The 20,229-nt window shown below is 31.3% G+C and overlaps 4 protein-coding genes across 6 annotated transcripts; 1 reads left to right on the forward strand and 3 right to left on the reverse strand.

The window, feature by feature from the left end:
- Nucleotides 1-2,688: 2,688 nt before the first annotated feature.
- LOC110608544 lies at nucleotides 2,689-5,049 on the forward strand. Of its 3 annotated transcripts, XR_002486893.2 has the most exons (3): nucleotides 2,689-2,921; nucleotides 3,044-4,182; nucleotides 4,573-5,049. XR_002486893.2 is itself a non-coding variant. In XM_021747794.2 (2 exons), the coding sequence occupies exon 2, from the start codon at nucleotides 3,149-3,151 to the stop codon at nucleotides 3,875-3,877; it is 729 nt and encodes a 242-aa protein (XP_021603486.1). In that variant the 5' UTR covers nucleotides 2,689-2,921; nucleotides 3,044-3,148; the 3' UTR covers nucleotides 3,878-5,049. The 3 variants fall into 3 exon arrangements, 2 of the variants coding, with proteins under 2 accessions (XP_021603486.1, XP_021603488.1); XM_021747794.2 differs by having other exon boundaries at nucleotides 3,044-5,049; XM_021747796.2 differs by having other exon boundaries at nucleotides 2,690-2,849; nucleotides 3,044-5,049.
- Nucleotides 5,050-9,090: 4,041 nt separating this feature from the next.
- On the reverse strand, nucleotides 9,091-10,378 carry LOC110609719. Its single transcript, XM_021749496.2, has one exon. The coding sequence runs from the start codon at nucleotides 9,908-9,910 to the stop codon at nucleotides 9,296-9,298; it is 615 nt and encodes a 204-aa protein (XP_021605188.1). The 5' UTR covers nucleotides 9,911-10,378; the 3' UTR covers nucleotides 9,091-9,295.
- A 673-nt stretch (nucleotides 10,379-11,051) lies between these two features.
- On the reverse strand, nucleotides 11,052-14,813 carry LOC110603824 (chloroplastic group IIB intron splicing facilitator CRS2-B, chloroplastic). The gene is made up of 9 exons (XM_021741777.2): nucleotides 14,578-14,813; nucleotides 13,995-14,202; nucleotides 13,831-13,915; nucleotides 13,646-13,713; nucleotides 12,486-12,536; nucleotides 12,328-12,401; nucleotides 11,864-11,922; nucleotides 11,685-11,761; nucleotides 11,052-11,425 (listed from the first exon to the last, which is right to left on the reverse strand). The coding sequence occupies exons 1-9, from the start codon at nucleotides 14,796-14,798 to the stop codon at nucleotides 11,309-11,311; spliced, it is 960 nt and encodes a 319-aa protein (XP_021597469.1). The 5' UTR covers nucleotides 14,799-14,813; the 3' UTR covers nucleotides 11,052-11,308.
- A 1,069-nt stretch (nucleotides 14,814-15,882) lies between these two features.
- LOC110609974 (zinc finger protein 6) lies at nucleotides 15,883-16,996 on the reverse strand. Its single transcript, XM_021749828.2, has one exon. The coding sequence runs from the start codon at nucleotides 16,657-16,659 to the stop codon at nucleotides 16,057-16,059; it is 603 nt and encodes a 200-aa protein (XP_021605520.1). The 5' UTR covers nucleotides 16,660-16,996; the 3' UTR covers nucleotides 15,883-16,056.
- Between the last annotated feature and the right edge of the window lie 3,233 nt (nucleotides 16,997-20,229).

Here is a 20,229-nt window from a genome sequence, read left to right on the forward strand (position 1 = left end):
TTTTCTTCTTGCCTTTATGCCTATATATCTTGCAGATCATCACTTTTGTCCCTAGCTCTTGTTGGGTCCAAGCATGGGACGTAGAATCATCATTATGATTGATCCCATTGTTTGGTTACCAAGAAAGTTGAGAAGAGAGAAAGAAACATCCATCTCTGGTGCCAAAAGGCCATGTTGGTTGTAGTAGTAAAAGAGCAAAGCAGAGGGTAAGATATTTCTAGATCGATCTCTTTAGTTTGCTTACTTTGTTTTAGGGCTATCTCAATTCTCACATGGCAAGTGTCCTGAGCTTGGATTGGAAATCAAAGGCAAAGAATTGAAAAGGAGGAAATAGAAGTTGAAAAGTATTCCATGTATGGTCCCATATATATCTCCAATCTCTCCTGGACCACATTTTTGTTGGACCATCAATCATCTTTTTATGAATAAAGTCATTGACAACCTCTCAAGTTTTGATCATCTGTACTGGAAAAAAACAATCATGAAAATTAAATCTATACCATCAATATAATTAATCAAAAACAGCCTTTCAATAATAAAAAAAAACTATTAGGTAGGATAGTCTCATTACTTGAAATGATATATTTTTTTGTTTGATAGGATTTTATTTATACAACCAGTAGTTTTGCTTTAAAAAACTATAAAGGATTCTCTCCGACTTTTTAAGTAAAAATTAATGTATGTTTGTTTAATGTTGCTAATCTACCAAAACATGGACATGCTGCCCACTAATATGACACATATCAATTATTGCAAAAGTACTAGGTCTTTATACGACAACCGACATTTGTAGAGATAATTAAACATCATCTTATTTATGATGTGTGAAACAGATATCATAAAATAATTTATGTTCACATCTGTTGTTTCTTAATCAGATCAACTACTTTTACAGCCCAATCAAGCTATATTTCAGAAGATTATTAGCCTTAGATCATGGACATATCCTCAGTTAAACTGTTTTTTTCTTTCTTCTATGAATTCAATTCATAATATCTTCAAACATTTTGTATTGATTAGTTAAGAAGAATTAGATAAGGTTGCACTAATAGAGTATTTAGAAATGGATTTCGTGTATATTTATATTCATAATTTATTGGACTCTAAAGATAACAGATGAAGAAAGAACAGAAGATATATGCCAAGGTATATATATATATTGATCAAATAGCAAACTGGGTTGCTTAATTTAAAAGCAAAAATTAAAAAACGAAGAAGAAGAAAGAATGCATGGGATCATATGCTATTACAATTATAATTTGATCAAAAGTAGTGGGTCAGTGTCTGATCAGTGGAGATTGTGAATTGTGGTGAGATAAGGTTGAACTGAAAATTTTGCATGGTAGCTACCTGTGTATATATATATATCTTGCATGACATGAGACATGATTAATTAAAGATAGTCGGATAAAAATAAAGTCTGGCCTACTTTGATCACGGACTGAGTGACACAATGATGGGTCGGTCTGTTTACTGATGTGTCGATCTATTTAGTGGATTCTAATAAATTTTGAGTATATTTCTTTTTCAGAATTTGATTCCATTTCAAAGACAGAAATCTGGCAGTGATCAAATCTCCGGCAGTGATCAAATCTCTATATATTTCTCCAATGAAACTGAGAAGACATGCAGAAATAACAAAGGCCACTAATTTAGCAAGCGTTGGCAGGCAGTAGCAGCGTGATATTGACCTTGGGGTCTTACTGACATAGGCGTGCTACCACCTGTTTTCTATATTTAGACAAATTCTGTCAATTATAATGGTCCCTTTTGTCAAGGTGGTTCATCCATAACTCCACATTATTCATGATTAAATTTCATTACTTTTAGGGTTTGCGTTAGTAAACTAGTTTAATGGCATGCGTCGAGTTAAACAATAGTGATCCATCAGGCTTGTTTTAATTTCCATATGTGCAATTATCTTCCTCAAATTACACAGTTTGATAAGAAAGAAGGGCCTACGCCCTAGCTAATCCCTGTGAAAAATTAAAATTTCCATTGGATGCGACATGTGTTTTTTAGATATCATATAAGTTCATAGCGTGGGAGGATTTACAATGAGACACCAGCAGTCCTCATGTCATATGGATGAGATTTACCCTCTCTTACCATGTAAGCTCTTCTCAAGGAGTTAGCCAATGGCAGTTTCGCTTCAGCGCTAGTACTGAAAATTTGTTCCTCCATTTTATGCATGTAAAACAAAGTACTTCTTTTTACAGCTTGATTTTACACTAATTTTGTGTAAATCATTTTTTATAATGAAAATGCGGACTCCAATTTTAGTGTACTAAATGAATAAAATGTCCTGCAAGATAACTCAATCAATTATTATTTTTAATACTTCAATTTATTATAAATTCGATTATTATTATTTAAATAATACATGCATTTCTTTTTTTTAAATATAATTTTTTTTAATTCTAAAATTTTATTCGTGTAAAAAAAACGATTAATTAACCTTGTTTAATTTTTAGAAAATTTTGCTAATTAAGTCATTTATCAATTAGTTTTATAACATAATTAATTTATTTATAAACCATCATTGCCTAATTAATTAAAAAAGGATAAACTTTGATCTCTTAAAAACGTGATTTGTCAGTAACATAACCTTACACGTCAACGGAAACATGCGTACCTGTTTCCATGTAGCGGCAGACTATTATTGTCCTATAACCAACTCCACCCTGGCCGGTTCTTAATGCTAAAAACTCTGTTCATCTCTCCATTTTTATCTCTCTCTCTCTCTCAAACAAACAAACAAACAAACACCAACAGTTCGCATCAGCTCTTCAGTCTCTCAAAATCTCCGCTTCAAACTTCTATCTCAATATTTACTTTTCACTTCACAGGTCCTTATCTCCATTAGTAATCATCTTTTGGAACTTGGGATTATTACCATTTATTGCATATATTGTTTTTAGGTCATTTTCTTCATCCTTCAATTTGCTATACACAGTTCATAATTGCCTTTACAAATCCTTTATTTGGTGTTCTCTTACATCCTCTTTTGTCCTTATAATTGACTCGTTTGTTGTTTTTCCAGGTTTTTTCCAATCTCTTTCTTGATAACAAAACCTTGATCCGTGGAAACTTCCATTTGAGCATTGGGCTTGAATGTTTTTCTTATTTTCTTGGAAAATTTGAAGACATGGCAATCCAACTCTGTTCAGATAATTCTGCTGGTTTTAGTCCAAGAATTTCATTTTCTCATGATTTGTGTCTCTCGGACATTGTTCCTGTCGAGCAACACCCTCTTCCATCAAACTCACTGGGCAGCATCGATTTCGACTTTTGTACTCGTAAGAGCTTCGATCAAGAATCATCATCAGCAGATGAGCTTTTCTCCGATGGAAAGATTCTTCCTACGGAAATCAAGAAAAAGACAGCCCCAGCGAAGCAGCTGGACCAGTCTTCGCCTCCACCGCATGCTTTAAACGAAGATGTTTTAAGCAAGAAAGAGTCGATGAAGGAAATGAAGGGTGCAAGTGATGAATTACCAGAGGAGAAGCATACTTCAAAGTCATTTTGGCGGTTCAAGAGGAGTAGCAGTTTGAATTGTGTGAGTGGCTATGGAAGGAGCTTATGTCCTTTGCCACTTCTATCCAGAAGCAACTCTACTGGGTCTGTACCTAGCAGCGTAAAGAGGGTACCATTGTCAAGAGATAGCAGTTCTAATCATAAGCAGCACAGACAATCATTCATGAAGCATCAATCATCGTCTTCATCAACCAGTTACCAAAAACCTCCATTGAAGAAGAACTATGGAGCTTACGGCAATGGTGTCCGCGTTAGTCCTGTGTTAAATGTTCCATCAGGGAATTTATTTGGCTTAGGTTCAATCTTCTTCAATGGAAAAGATAAGAACAAGAAAAAGTGATTGCCATATGTTTGCTTTAATATCAGAAAGAAAACAGCTATACATGATCCAGTCCAAATTGCATATTATCATAATATTTTTCATTTGTGGGTTGAGGATTTTCTTTTAATTTTACCACCCAGATTTTTCCATTTGTTGATGATTTTACCATTTGAGTTATACCAAGGAAAAGGGAAAGTAAAAGAAAGACTAAAGAGAGAGTGGCTTTGAAGACAAAGAGACACAGAAAGGTGGATGAATGGAAGGAGGGACCTGGAGATGATGGTATAATTCAATGGCACATGCTTTGAAGCACAAAATGACAGGTAACAATTGCTTTCATTATTGTCTTTTTGTGTATCTTTGCCTTTGATTTATATTTGCTCACACATGGTGTGTACATACTTTGATTTTTGTTCCTTGTTTCAATTTATACAACCGGAGGAGCAAGACATTGTGGGTATTGGATAGAATATGATTTCATTCACTATTGCATCTGTTGAAATTTTATTGTATTAAGAGTTAATTACATTACATCATTATTGATAAAAATCTATCAATAATTAAATAATTATTCAACTCTACGTCTCTATCTGTTATCAACCAACCAGAAAAAGATTAGAAAAAAGTTTGAAGTGATATTAATTGGATAAAGCTTTATGATTAGATTTGTTTTTTGATTTCGAGATTGAATTTATGTCATAATTATTTTAAAGGCAACTAATCGAAGATCAAGATTTTATAGATTGAATTGAGAAGGAAAAGAGATATATGGCACTGCCAAAGAGAAGTACCAAATGGCAAGATCTGAGGCAGTGGGACAGAAAAAGACATGAAGCTTTAGTTCATGTTTGTCCCAATTTGTAATTTTTGTGGTGATGTTTATGGTTAGTTGCTGTTGTAAGGACTCTATAGCTACCATTGCTTCTCATCTCCAAGTGATGAGTAGTGTTGTCATGTTGTGAAAATATGGAGCTGAGCATTTGTCCTTTTAATTGTTCAAAAAATTGAACATGGTGGTTTCAGCTTTTGTTTCTCCTATTTAACAAAACAATAATGTGTGATAGGACACTACTCACCATGTGTGGATCATCATCTTCACAATTGCTGCTGTTCCAAGTACATCAGGATTGATTAGATTTGGATCCTATATATATTGGAATCTTTTAATTTTATGGATTTAAATTTTTTTATGCCATTTTATTTATTAGTTTTAATCGTTTATAGTTAACATAAGTTAAAAATTCTTTTGGGTTGCAAAGCAAAAATGAAAGCAGAATAAATTTCTATTTCAAAAGTTGTTAAACTATATTTTATTTTTATAATTAGCAGTGCATTTGTTTGAAATTTTTAGCCAAGGGAATGAAAATAGAGATTTATAATTTTTATTATTAATTAAAAAATTATCTAAATTCGTTTCACTGTAAATTTAAAAAGCTAAAATTTAATAAACCACCACAACTTGTCTTATTCACATATAATAGAGATTTAGAAGAAAAATTCATCCAAGTAGAGAAAAGATGCGAGACGTCAATCTGAAGCTAATTAGCACAAGATTTTATTAGTAATTCTTGCTTAAATTACTAATGTTTGGTTATCAACATTTGAAATTTAATATTTAAATTTAAATTTGTATAGATTATTAATAAATTTAATATTTAAATTTAAATCCCCCATCCAAATATAAAGTAATTAAGAGATATTTTATAATTTTCCCTAATTCTAATTTTAGTTTGCGAATTATGACAATTTTCCCTTCCATGTTAATTTTTTTATAAGCAAATATTGATGTCTATTTTTCTCCATTCATATTAATTATTGAGAAGCAAATTCAAGTATTTGTAATGGGCAAATATAATATGATTTCACCTTTCTTTGTATGAATTTGGTTGTCGTCACTAATAAATTAAATCACAATATTACAAGCATACATAAATCAAAATCCCCACCAAAAAAAAAAAAAAAAAATCATTTGTGACTATAATTTCACATACAAAATCTCACATTTTCTTATGTCCCATCTGAAAATTTACCCTTTTTAGCTAACTTTAGGGTTATATGATTTTTTTTTTTTTTTTTTTGTTGTGAGTGGTGGGATGGAGTGAAAATTACCAATTGCATAACATTTAATTGTCTTTTTGTGTTGTCACCCCATCCATTTGGAAAATACTATCTCACTACAAAAAGACACCTCCTGTTGGATAAAGGATTTAACTAGCTATCTGCTGATGCCAAACGCAGGAATTGCAAAACTGCATCTGCAAGTGCAAGTTGATTATGGGTATTTATATTAATTTATAAGCTGATGTCATCGGTTTATAAGCTCTAAAATTAATTTTATCAGATTATTTATAAATATAGTTTACAAGTTAAAATAATAAGTTGATAGAGATTTTTTTTTTTTATATTTATAAGTATTAAAATTTTCATTTTGGTACTTATAAATAGTTAAATTTATAAGTTGATTTATCAAATAACTTACTATAATTTTATTATATATCTTATTTAATATTATTTTTAATAATTTCAATAATAAATATATTTATAATTTACTGAATGAATAAGTCGTCAATCCCTAAAATAGATTATATAATGTATGTTATGTGTTGTATTATGGTGGCATTTTACCGGAAATTTTTATTGTATCAACTATTTTGTGTAATTCTTATTAAAATATATATTTGAGGGTGGTTGCAGTCCGAACGCTTTCAAAGTGGACTCTCTATTTATTAGAGAGAATACTACTAAGATTTCGTTCTAAAAAGTGTGGAGATTCTTAATATTTTCAAAAGACATAATATTGAAAATGCTCAATGCGCAAATTCACGAGAGATGTCGGATCGAATCAATATTAATATACCAATTCGATTCAATATTGATATACCAATTCGATCTCATCTTAAAATTGAAATAAGTTAATTATTATTAATATGTTAACGGTTTATCAGCTACTTATAAAAATTTTAATTAAATATATAATTATTTAAAATGTTGAATACTTATAAATTTAATAATTTATAGATTAATTTTCATAAATTAAGTCAAATAGCACCTATGATATTATGTGCCCTTTTAGAATATGGACTTAAAACGACGACGCTATATATCATTTGTAAATTTTTAGTGACGCTTATTTAAAAACATTATTTTAATGAGCACAACACTGTGTGAATTTTTAAATTCTCAAAGAAAATTGTAAATGAAGTGAATAAATTTTTAAACTTTAACACAAGATGTAATTGAATTTTAGAATTAAATGAAAATCATAAAGTAAAATTTTTTAAAACTAACTTATAAATATTAAATTTACAAGCACTCAAATGAAATAAGATGGAATAAAAAAAAACAATAGATAAATAAATAAAATTTTCAATATGAATATATGGTAATACATAGTGAAATTTTAAAATGAGATAAAAATAATGAAGTAGAAGATTAATTTTATAACTTATTATTTTTTTACTTATAAAGTATCAAAACTTTAGCTTATTTTTTGTAGAATATTTTTTTATATTTTCTTACATTTTAAGTATTTAAAGAATAAATTTAAAATCATTTAAAAAATAGAATAAATTTAATGGAAAATATTTTATCGGGAAAGAAATTAAAAACTAAAAAATGTTTAAAGAAAATGACTTATTATTTAAAAAAAATGTTAATTTTTTACATTTAAAAATTTTATAACACTGTTATATATAAATTTATTAATATATTTTATTTTTAATATTATAATCAGAATAATGAAAATAAGTTATTTTTAAAAAACATTTTATATTAAAAAAATTTAAAAAATAAAGTCTATATTATTTTGCACAAACAAATAGAAACTAAAATGTATTAATTTATAATTAGGCCCAAAATCATTTTACTCCAACTATTTTAAACAGAAATATCAAATATTCGTTATAACTATAAATTGGATAAATATAAAAATGTTAAATAATCAGGCATAGTGACGTGGGTATAAAACTTTGGACTCCTGTTGGGCAATTTACCTCGATTTATTGCAAACTCGCTGGGTCCATTTGGAAACTCACTTGGATCCAGCTCAGTTACTTATACATATAAACAAACGGACAAACTCCAAGTGGCTTTAGGCCCATGCCAATTTCCATTTATTCAATTTTTAAACCCAGCACTATTAAAAAAATGGCAGAATTTCAGATGTGGGTTTCACTGAAATTTTTTAATGTCAAAATATTTGAGATAAGTAAATGAGATGAAAGCTGTCCCATTCAAAATAGTTGAATACCTTATTGGTTTAGCTTGCAATGTGAGAATGCTGATTCCGGTGCTTCCGCTGAGCGGGAGAAGTTAAGATTGGAAGATAATTATTGCATGCATGAAGTCTGAAAAATATTCAAAAAAATTTATTCTATTTATTTTTTCAGACAGTTTATAATATCTCGGATCAAATTATCAATATTTATAATACCGTTAAAGTTTAGAATAAATAAATAAATTACTTTAAACTCGTACTATAATATAGTATTAAATACGTATGCGGATAACAATATTGATTTGATATTTATAATGGCTGAAATATATATTAGCCCATTTAATATTTATTATCTAATTATCCATTATTAATGAATTACAAAAACAATTAAGAAGATATTGTTTCATTCCATAAGATATATTGCATAAGATATATATATATCTCAATAATCCAATTTAGATTAACAGAAAAGTCTATACAAAATCCTCCAAAATGGCATCCTGAAACAAAACTTTAACCCCTCAAATGTGCTAAAATGAGCTGTTGTTTTATTCGATAAGACAGGTTGCAGAAGATATATATATATCTATAATCTAATTTGAATCAACTGAAAAATCTATACAAAATCCTCTTCGTAGCATCTTTAAACAAAACCTTAACCCCTCAAAATATATTGTCCAGCTGCATTACTCCTATTGATTAACAACATTTATTTTTCTTTGAATCAGAAACTTCATTGATTTCCATATTGAATGGAACTACTATCAAAGGGTTGAGATCCTTAAATTCATCAACCATCAATAAACTTTTAACTTCATATTGAATTTAGAACTTTTAACTTCAATTGAACTTAGATTTGTAAGGTTTCATATTCTAAGTTGGGATCAGAGCGGTTGAATGAAGAAAATTCAGTAATTATCTTTGTAGCACTTCTCCACCAAAATGATATGTGATTGTTCACTAACTCCCGTAACAAAGTGATATCTAAAGGAAGCAGAATAACAGCAGAATTTGAATCCAAATGAAGGTAAAATGTCTATAATCATACGTTAAACATGATTACATCCAAAGCTTTACATACAATCCACTCTCACCTAATCAAATAATCGTAGCCGTAACAAATAAAACCTCTCATAACACCGAATCCAATTAAGAACCCAGAAAAAAAAAAAAATCAACAAATCTTACACATCAATTGTGGAATCGCATTGCATTCAAAATCAGAACTGCCTGAAACCCAACACAGTCTTGCCAATTAATCTGCTACTTCTGCCCCCCTTGTTTTCTCCATTGATAGCCGTGGCTGCAGCCATTGACAAACCCTTCAATTCTTCAACACTTGCATAGCTTTTTCTCGACATTAGTCCCCCATTTCTATTCTTCTTCTCTCCAGCACTCGCTGACTTGCTTCCTCTACAATTGGACAGAATCCCATTTACGTTTGACAAGTTCTTTGATGGAGGTGTCCACTGTGGCGGCGGCTTCCTATTCTCCTTTCTTAACGTAGCAGAGAAATCGGGCACTGACTGGGCCAACACAGAGGACCCTTTTCTTGAAGCAGTTAAATTGGCTTGAAATTTGACTTGTTTCTTTGGCGGCGTTTGTTTGAAATCGGTCTCGTCTCTTTCTTGTTGCCTTAAGATCTTCATTCTCAGCTTTGATTCTCGCAGCTCTGCATATGCTGTGTATCTTGGTCCTCTCTCCATGAGGTAGCTATCAGTGGTGAGCTTCAGAGGGACCGGTTGGCGAGAGTCTGAGGAATTTTGAGAAAGGATTAGAGAGATGGGGTCAAGCGCATGGAAGAGAGATTGAAGAGTGGCGTTATCTTCTGCCATTGTTGATGGATTATAAGAAATGGGTTAGTTTCTGGTTTCTCTGTTTCTTATTAAAGAAGTAAATTTTACAACGGTCTAATAGAAAGAGGAGAGACACAGAGAGAGAAAATCAACCCTTTTTGTTATTATTCCCATACTTCAACGTTATTGTTAAGGTGGGTCCCTTCTTCCAAAGCAGAAAAACGATTTGAATAACATTGGATTCTATATCTACCGCTTGATCTGATTTAGGATCCTTATGATGGTCTTTATTGGAGTTCTCTTGATGAGATGAAAAGGCAATCGGTCACCAGGGGATCTAAAATGGATCATCAGAAGGTTCATCGGACAAGGAGGGTCTTCAGGGTGCAGGGGCTTTTTATTTATTTATTTTCTCTTACCAAAAGGGCAAAAGTACTTTTTTCTGGCGGCCCTTTTAAGGCTGTACATATGGCAGGCCCAGGCCAGGTCTCACCATTGATCCTAAATATTCCATATTTATTGGACCCAATTGATCCGGCCGAAAGATTGAATTAACCAGGCTCCTAATTAGTAAATCATTAATTTTTTTTTTTTTTTTTTTGAAAATAGTAAATCATTAATTTAACTATTACAAACTTAAAATTTACATTTATATATGGCTTTTTATTTTTAATTTTTAAACATTATTATTAAGCAATTTTTATTTTCAATATTTATAAGTGATATATGAAATGTAAGTATTTTAATAAATATATTTACTTATATTTATAAAACACTAATCATAAATACAACTACTATAGTAAAATACTAATTTCATTAACAAAAAAGAAAACTAGAATAATTTCAAAATTAAATAAAACTTCCTTTTTTTTTTGTCGGGAATAAATCTTCTTTTTTAGAATTAAAATTAAACAAATCTTGAATAGCATAGAATATGACAATTAGCACTTTTGGAGCTTCAGCTTCGAATTATGATTCCGTCATATTTGATGGGGGGGGAGAAAAAAGAGAAGAGAAAAAGAAAATCTGAAGGAGCTATCGAACCCAGATGCTCTCTTTTCCCAACATAAATATTTACTCATAACCCAAAAAACAGTCACATCAAAATTTCTATTTTTTCTCGTTACTGTCTCATTAACTCAATAGAATACTTTGACTAAGATGAGATGGGAGGGAGAGCTAAAGGAAAAGAGCCTAGAATACCATGAACATTATATTTCAAGAACTTTCATCTCTTGGTTCCGAAAAGATAAAAAGTTTTTTCAACTCAACTGACATCACATTTTCTCTATGCCGCTCTTATACGATTCAAAACATCAATATCTGTATTTCTGTTCCAGCTTAGAATTGGTGATAATATTGGTGAAATCCATTTAGTACTAATTGGTATACTTTGCAGTCAGCACCATATTGGTGGAATCATTCACCCCGTTAGATTCAAACTTTGTTATACTTGTACTTTTGTCCCAGATTAAATCTGGTAATACTTCGATTGAATCCGTTCAGAACCAGGGTCCTCACAGCCTCATTCGCTTGTTCTAATGCTGCATCAATCTGTCCAGTAGCAGTTAAAGAGTTAAATTCAGCACTGATCTTGGAAATTTTGAAATGCACTCACGAGCATTGGAGTGCTAAAAGCAAGATGATACATATAACAATGGAATTTATTATTATTATTATTATTTTTTTGTAAAATAACATGCTTCGATAATTTTCATGAAGTAGCATGCCTCATTTGTTCTTAATGATTAACACTCTGCCAAGAAAAATGTGAAAACAATTTACAATATAGTTTCACAAAACAATTGCTTACTTGTTCTCTCTCTGTGGAACTGAACTTCTGAAGAAGAAAAGCTCTCATGTCCATGGTGCCAGGTGGATTTCCAATACCTTCAAGAAATGAAATTTTAATGTTTCACAGCTGAGTTAACTGATACTCCTCAAGTAGATAAAATATTCATGTCAAACACAGGGAAAGTGCAAATAACCAACCTATACACAGTCGAGGAAATTCCCGGCAACCATCCAAATGATCAATCACATTCTTCACTCTGCAGCAAGATATCCAAAGTTATACTTCCACATTTACCTTCTGGTTTTCACTTAAAAAAAAATAGAAATTACAGAGTAACATTAATGCAGTCATTCTCATAACTAAGGTCAACTAGTTAATTTGCTCTTCCTGAGCTGAGACCTGCGATGCAAATATTTGGGTGTAGTAGATGTCTGAGCCATAGCTCACTACAGAGTTGCTCGTCTCCAATAGAACACAGGACATAGCAGATTCAATCAAGTTGATGAAATAAGGAACTCAAGTTCGGATATCATCCCCAAAGTGTGTATACAATTTTAATTGATTAGGGAGAATAAAACATTCTTTCTCGAAAGTTTATCATTCTATAGTCATCTTTATAGAGACACACGAGTCAAAACTGATATCAGACCAGAAAAAGTACCCGTTGTGATGGCCATGTCCTCCTTTTGGCTGAAGCCTGACAACACCATTAGGTAGGCTCATCTCATCATATATCTACAAGTTTAATCTCAGACACATGAGGTCATTATGCTCTTAATTAAAATATGAGGTCAATGTGTTATCCCCAAAGTAGCATACCAATATAATATGTCGCAAAGGCACTTGATAATGAGCAGCAAGTGGTCCGACCTTGACAATGTTGAAAAGAGAATAAAACGTTAAGCATGGAAACTCAGCTACTTATGGTGGCCAGAACTGAAATAAGCCAAATACAACTTAACAGAACTGAAATCAGCATAAGAGAGAAAAGATTGAGCAAGAATATACGTAAATTCCCCTGTGCCCCCACCCCCTTTCCTCCTTTCCCTGAAGGATGAGTAAAAACAAAAAAGATAAAAGAATAACTTGGTTACCAATAATTCTCAAATTGATCGAATAGTGATTTCTTGCATCCCTTTCATGTTCAGTGCTATTTAGAGTCATATAGAGCCAAAAAAAACACCTATGGCATTCTGATTTTTGTTTGTATCCTCGAAGCAAAAGGTCAGAATGTGTAAATCAAATAAAGTAATATCTGGAAATCAAAGTAGTGCTAAAATCTCTACAGTCCCATCAGCACTCAGTTTTTTCACAATAAACTACTAATATTCTGGCATATGCCATTTGGGTTGGCATTGATAACAAATGCTTCTCAGATTTGAACAATTGTGATCTCTATAATGCAAAAAGGAGGAATGGAGCATTTAAATTTGTCTTCAGATAATCTAAAGTTAGTGCATAAAAAATTCCTTCCTTATTTTCCCATGTTTTTTTTTTTTTGAGTTGTTCAAGCTCATCTACTTTCATCCGGTAACACAGATAAACAAGATTAATTAAAATCACAATTGAGGTTGCTTTTTGTAAAAGAGAATTTAAATCAATTACGATGATAGACAAACTTAACTATGTGAAAAAAAATAGGATGCACATACCAATTGAAAAGCTAGATAGTTAACTAACCCATACCACCTAGAGGACATAATAGTAATTGGTTGCATTACCTCACCTGTAAGGATACTAAAATCCAAAATTTTTAACACTATAAATCATAGTTATTGCTACCATCCTCTATAACAATTTCATTTGTGATAAAGGATGATATCCCGATTATACTGTATCCACTTCATTTTCGAAGGATATCAGTGTTCCATCATCACTAAAGCTAACATTAAATAGCCATACATCTCAAGAAGTGAAAAACCTACAGAAATTGTAATGACACGGTGAAATCAAACCATCAAACAAGATATAGAACTAACCGATTCCCCACTAAAGTTCATATAAGCCTGAGGCTTCGCCAACAGAATTGGAACATCTTTGATGCAACCTGTACTGATCAAACAAAGAATCAAAATAAATAATCAAGCTAGTACCAAACAAACAATGGATAAGAAAAAAAAGAATAAAACATAAAAAAGTAGCACAGAATGTTCAACTTAACAACCTATTCCAATCAGCGCCTTTGATTGAATTGTGTTCATCACAACACCTTCAGCTCGAGCAATCTGATCGATCATTTCAAATCCAACCTGACATGAGAATCTTCCCAATTCAAAAATACAGCACAAAACACGACAAAAACCAGCATAATACATTGCTTTTAATTACATTGTGCCTAGTGCCATGGTACTTATTTCCAGGGTTACCCAATCCAACAATTAGCCAAGGAGTATACTCTACTTTAACCCCGTTGCTGTTATCTGGTAATGAAGCACGTACAGACAACCTAGTGGAAACTAAATGCCTTTGCTGAAAGAGATAACTTCTTGGAGAGGAAATGTAAGGTTTAGGGGCAGAGACTGCATACAACATTGATCTGCACACAAAATAAGCAAAATTTTGTCAACCGGATATGCAACAGGATAAGTTATAACCGCTAAATCAATGTAAACAAGCTTAATAAGTTCAACGAGCCATTCAAATGATTGACAACCAACCAAATCAAGTATAAATTCATAATTAGAGAAATTGAGAGCCAAAGAACTGGATAAAGTACAATTCTTGCAATTTAAACGCTGGAATAGAGATTATCACAATAGTGCATAAATCTTGAAACAAAATTCCAATAAAGTGAGAAGATTAAACGGAAAACAACAGAAAACCCATTTGGGATTAGCTCAAAAGCAGCAAAAAAGATACAGAATCAATTCAAAACGTAGCAAGTTAAAAAAGACAGAAACACGCAACTTACCCGGAAATGAAACTCCAGAGTGTCGATAAAAGAGGAAGAGAACAGAATTCTTCTAGGTTTCGTAAACTTGAATAAGTAGAAGCAAATAGATGGAGACAAAGACAGAGATAGCAATAACAGAGCCAAAAGCCTGAAATATTGAGAGCCGTTGGTCTGACTCGACAACAAGAAGCGCTTTGTTTGGAGGAGGAGCTTGGAGATATTTTCCAAAGATAGACCATTGCACGTGAGATTTGGGCTGTGACTGCGTTTGGGTGCAGCAGGCTAACATCAGCCCAATATAATAATGAATTGGGCCGGACCAATCACTTTCTCTATTCCTAAATTTTCTCATGAGATCATGTTGATTTTGTCCACCTACATGGGCCCATGATTTAATTTATAGGTAAATAATAACTTTCTTTTAATTAAGGTATAATATGTATTTAATGTAATAATGAGATTTAATTTTAGTAGCACTAAAGTTATTTCATAACATTAAAACCTTTAAGTTCAGATTTCAATAAAAAAAATTAGCATAATATTACTAAAATTGATTTATTTACCTTACACTATATTTTTTATAATGTATGTTATATTATTTCTAATAATTAATGGATAAGTTAATTATATTTCGCACGAATAAATAATAATAACAATTTTATTTTTGAAAATTGGAATTATGTAATAATTACCATACATCCTTAATGATTCATCTAGCTCTTTTGCTCATTATAATGCCCAATATGTTATATTGATTTACTAATTGGTTCAAATTCTCAAGGGAAGGAGGAGGGGAAACATTCGGAAACATTTATAGACATATTTTTAAAAAATTGTTTAACTTGGATTTTAGAGTAAAAAATATTTATCAATGATTAGTTATTTCTTATTATTTAATTACAATATTGAAAATAAATAATTTTAATAAAATTTCTGTATTCAAAAAATAACTTATTCTTTTTAAAATAATAAGTTTTAAAAAAAATTTAATTTTCTGTTTCACCAAACAAATAATTTTCTTTATCAATTTTCTAAATGCAAACATAAAAAAAAATAAAAATAAAAGTACTGACTTTTTTTTTTATCGGCAAAATAAGCGGACATAAAGAGGATCAATTTGATTTTCCCTTTGTAAATTAAAAAAAAAACAATAGCTATCCCTATATAAATTAAATTCGTTTTCCTACATTCTATCAAGAAATCTGTATCTTTCGTTTTCCCGGTATTTTTCTTGCTCTTTGCATGCCTTAACGAGTTGGTAACAATATCTACACAAACCGCGTACGAGCAAAAGTGATAATGAAATTCGACATCTTTCGTTCAGACATGAAGACCATTTGTTGATGAAAAATATTTGAGGACAAGATTAACCAAAATAAGAAAAATTTGGAAATGTACATGCCGCTAATTAACGGCATAAGCACAACAAGGCTCTCCATATCATCAACAAGGCAATCTAGCTGTTCCTGAATCAAGCCCAGATGATGGTAGAGCTGATCAAAGACTTAAATGCAAGTCCACGTTACCTAATCCCTTATCCCGTTGAGACTCGGCCTCTTCTCTGGTAAACCCAGTACTCCAGGCCGCCATTGAATTTCTAGGGTGAAACCCCAAATCCTCATCCAATGCCAGACCATCGCCTTCAACATGCCTTCCAGGTTCAGTCCCAGAACCCAATGCGTCGCCATTTGACATGAGACTCAAATAGGACTTGTAAAACCACGAAGGAAGATGATGCTGTTGCTGTTGCTGCTGCACTGCCACTGGAATCATCGCCGCGGGATGCAGATGTGGTGGATGCGGCTTCAGGGTGGAGAACATGGAAGGAGGGACGTAAGAAGAAGCTAGCTGGTTACGTGTTGCTTGGATCTGTGCGCGCTTTAGTAGCTGCCTTTCCTTCTTGTGAGCGTTCTGGTGGCCACCCAGTGCTTGGGAGTTGGCGAACTCCCGGCAACAGTATTGACACTCATATTTTCGACCTTCGGTCTCCGTTTCCGGAGACCCAGATGGAGATTTTCTTGAATCCACAGGAATATTCTCTAAAATGTTGAAGCCAAAGAGCTTTAGAGTTGTGTTATTGGCGATATCATTATCAGCCATGAGACAGAGTGAAGGGTAAGATGGATATCGATTAATGAAAATATTTGAAATAAGAAAAGAAAAAAACAGCACTCGATTCTAGGAGTGAGTCCTGCTTTTGTTTGTGAGCTTGGTATTTATAAAGGGTAAAAGGTTTGAGCAAAAGAATATGATTGCGAAGTTGAGACAGAAAGGATTCAGAGGAATAGAGAGAAAAGGGAGACCTAGTTGGTTGTGAAAATCCCAAAGATGACTAAGAAAAAAGCAGGAAGTATCAAGAAAAACCCAGAGCAAGAAACCTGAGGAGCTAGCATCCTTCTTCACTCAAGTCTTGGAAATACTTTAACACAAGTCTTTGTCTCATCAATTCAAATAACCTTGTCATGATATAATGAATAAAAAATTTTAATATATTTTTAAATACTCGTCTCGTAATATAAAATAGCATAGTAATCAATTATTTAATTTATAACACAGTACCAATCATGTAATCTTCTATTTTTGGATATATCTAACCAAAGATTTTGATCCACGTTCCAAGCTGCAAGATTCAAACACTTTGCTTTGCATCGGAAGGGTTAGCTTAGAAAAATTAAACCTAACATCATTAGTTTGTTATAAGTAAGAAATTAAGACTTGGTTAGACTTGGAAGCTTGAGAGAGCAAGATTGTCGTCGTCCTTATGGGCCCATATGGTGAGTAATAATTTTGGGATGTTTGCGTGATTGACGTGAAGTTGTAACTCTAAAGCTTTATTTATTAAAAGGAAGATCTTCTCGTATCTTACTAACTACCATGATTAAGGCTTCTCATCATCATGTTCTTTCAAGCCCCACATGCTAATTAGCTCCCACATGTCATCTATATGTGCTGTTTATCCTCACATCTTTAATTTGCGCCTTAATTATCCTATTCTGATATTCAATCATTTTGGTTATTATTATTATATATTTCATCAATAATGGATTATTACAAGTATGTAAAATTGCTTCACTGTCATGGGATATAATCACTAGATTGTGTTAAGAGACGGGGTTGATGTCTGATCTATGCAGTTTTTGGAAAATGCAAATGTGAAAGCAAATGTGCAGTCATAGTCATTATATATATATACATTTTAAAACCAAATGGCCTCCCCCGAAAGTCATCACCAGAACCCTAAACTTGTCTCATCTTGTCTGCCTTTGCTACATATAACAATGAACTCCACTCAATTTTCTTTGTTGAAATGGATTCAGATACTGAAATCTAAAATCTTTTATATTTAATTAAATATATTTATTATCAGATTAAATGAAAATATAATAATTTTTAATAGTTTATTATAATTTATTAAATTAATTTGAATTTTAATATTTTAACTAAAATTTTCATGCTCCGGCTTAATAATATTTATTTTATCGTGCAGCTAATAATGTTTTACTTTTAAAAAAGTAAAAAAAAATAAACAGGAAAAAATAATAAAGAAATAATCAGCTAGGTGATCAGTAATTTTGAAATGACATTTTTCTTGTGATAATATGTCACCCACCTAATTAGTGAAATACGTATAATTTTATTAATAACTTTTCATGCCTTTCTTCTTGTTGATTGAAGAAATATAGGGTTTAATAAATATTCCATGACTAAGATTGCCCAAATCACGAAGCATGCATGGCCCGCCAAGTGGGTTAGACAATCATGGTGTTGAAATGAATTAATAGACTGAGCAATGTGGCATACGTAATAAAAAAAAATTTTAAACTTATTAGTAGTTTATTAAATTATTTTAATTTGCCTAACGTGTACGAGGATTGACACCCATGAGACGTGATGGGTCCATTTCCTTCAGGAAAATTATGATGAGCTGGGTTGATTCTACACTGGTGGGCACTTATCGACAAACGTGTACAGGTTCAATCCGCTGGGCCTGGAACGAGAAAATCAGTGCTAGGCCTTCACCTTCGTTTACGTGGGTGGATTTGTATTCATTCGAATTTACTAAGTATTATTATTAAAGGGTTTTATTCTATTTAGAACAGATTATGGGTTACCTTTAAAGAATAAATTATTTAAACCCCAACTTCATATTATTAATAATTTTTCCAGTAATGCTCATCTCGCTTATACCATTAGGCCGATTGGGCATAGATGCTTGGGGAACTTTTAGTTTGGATTAATCAATTGTTATTTTTTAGAAAAAATATTTTTTTAATTTTAAAATATAGGATAATTAATAAATTTATTTATTTATTTTAAAAATTAATACTTTGTACCCTTAATTTTAATAAAATTAAAAATTCAACCATATAAAAATATCATTCGTAAAAAAAAAAAGCAACAGAAATTTATATACAAATCAAAATAATAATTGAAATCATAAACTAAATCTTCACAAACAAATAAAAATTTTACAGATTTAAAATTCAAATTCAATAAATTTAATAAAAAATTTTGTTAAAATACATTAAAGAGAAAAAATTATCAAAAATAAAAATTCAACAGAAGTTGCTCCGATGCTACTACTTATAAATAATGAAGAGAATAAGAAAAAAATGAAAGAAATTTATGAATTTGAAGAGTAAGTGTTTTTGTTTTAGATAAGGATATTTTTAGAATTATGTTTTAATATATATTTTTTATTAATATTAAATTATTATTTCTATTAAATGAGAGAATTTTAAATTTAAATAAAATTAAAATTGAAAAATTAAAGTGTGGAACTCTACAAATAAAATTACAAATTCATTAATTATAAATACCTGAAAAAATAATTTTTCTTTATTTTAATATTATAAAAGGTCGCAAACTCTACGTGATTATCTTTACGAAGTCTACGTGGTGCTGGTGCTAGGGTGACCAATATTCGGTTCAAAATGAAAAAATTAACTGAATCAAATCGATTTAAAAATTTGATTTGGTTTTTTATATATTTCGATTCGGTTTGATTTTTAATTTTAAAAATTTCGATTATTTCGGTTCGGTTCGGTTTTGATCAGAAAAAAACCGAAAAAACCGAATCGAACTGATTAGTAATAATAATATGTTTTTTTAATAATATATAGAAATTAAATCATATTAAGATTAAACTATTGTAATTAAATTTTAAAATATTAAAAATAAAGTGTAAAAAATAAAAAAATTATTAAAAATCGAAACCGATCAAACCGAATCGACCGAATCAGACCGGTTCGGTTCGATTCGGTTTCTGATCAAAATCGGTTCGGTTCGGTTTTCATAAACACTCAAATTTCGGTTTTCGGTTTATTCGGTTCGGTTTTGAACCGAACCGACCGAATGCTCACCCCTACTTGGTGCTTGGATGAAATCTAGAGCTCAGGAGATTCAAAGGTCAGTTGAGATTTTCACTAGTTTTTCAACCCGCTTAGAGTTTTGCTTGAGGATGGTTTTTTGTGTCTGTGTTGCTTATTGGAAAACAGAGGCTTGATGTTCAGTTGGTGCCCCATGGCCAAGTTGAGATTGCTTTTTGTCCTTTTTCTTTTATAGGTTTTCTAGATTTGATTTGTTTGAGTGGATGACTTGATTACTAAGAGGTTTATTTTAATGGATTTAATTTGAGTTTTTGGGTTTTGTTTTTCTAAGCCCAAAGCC

The sequence above is a fragment of the Manihot esculenta genome, chromosome 2 (genome assembly GCF_001659605.2).
Source record: "Manihot esculenta cultivar AM560-2 chromosome 2, M.esculenta_v8, whole genome shotgun sequence".
Lineage (NCBI taxonomy): Eukaryota > Viridiplantae > Streptophyta > Magnoliopsida > Malpighiales > Euphorbiaceae > Manihot > Manihot esculenta.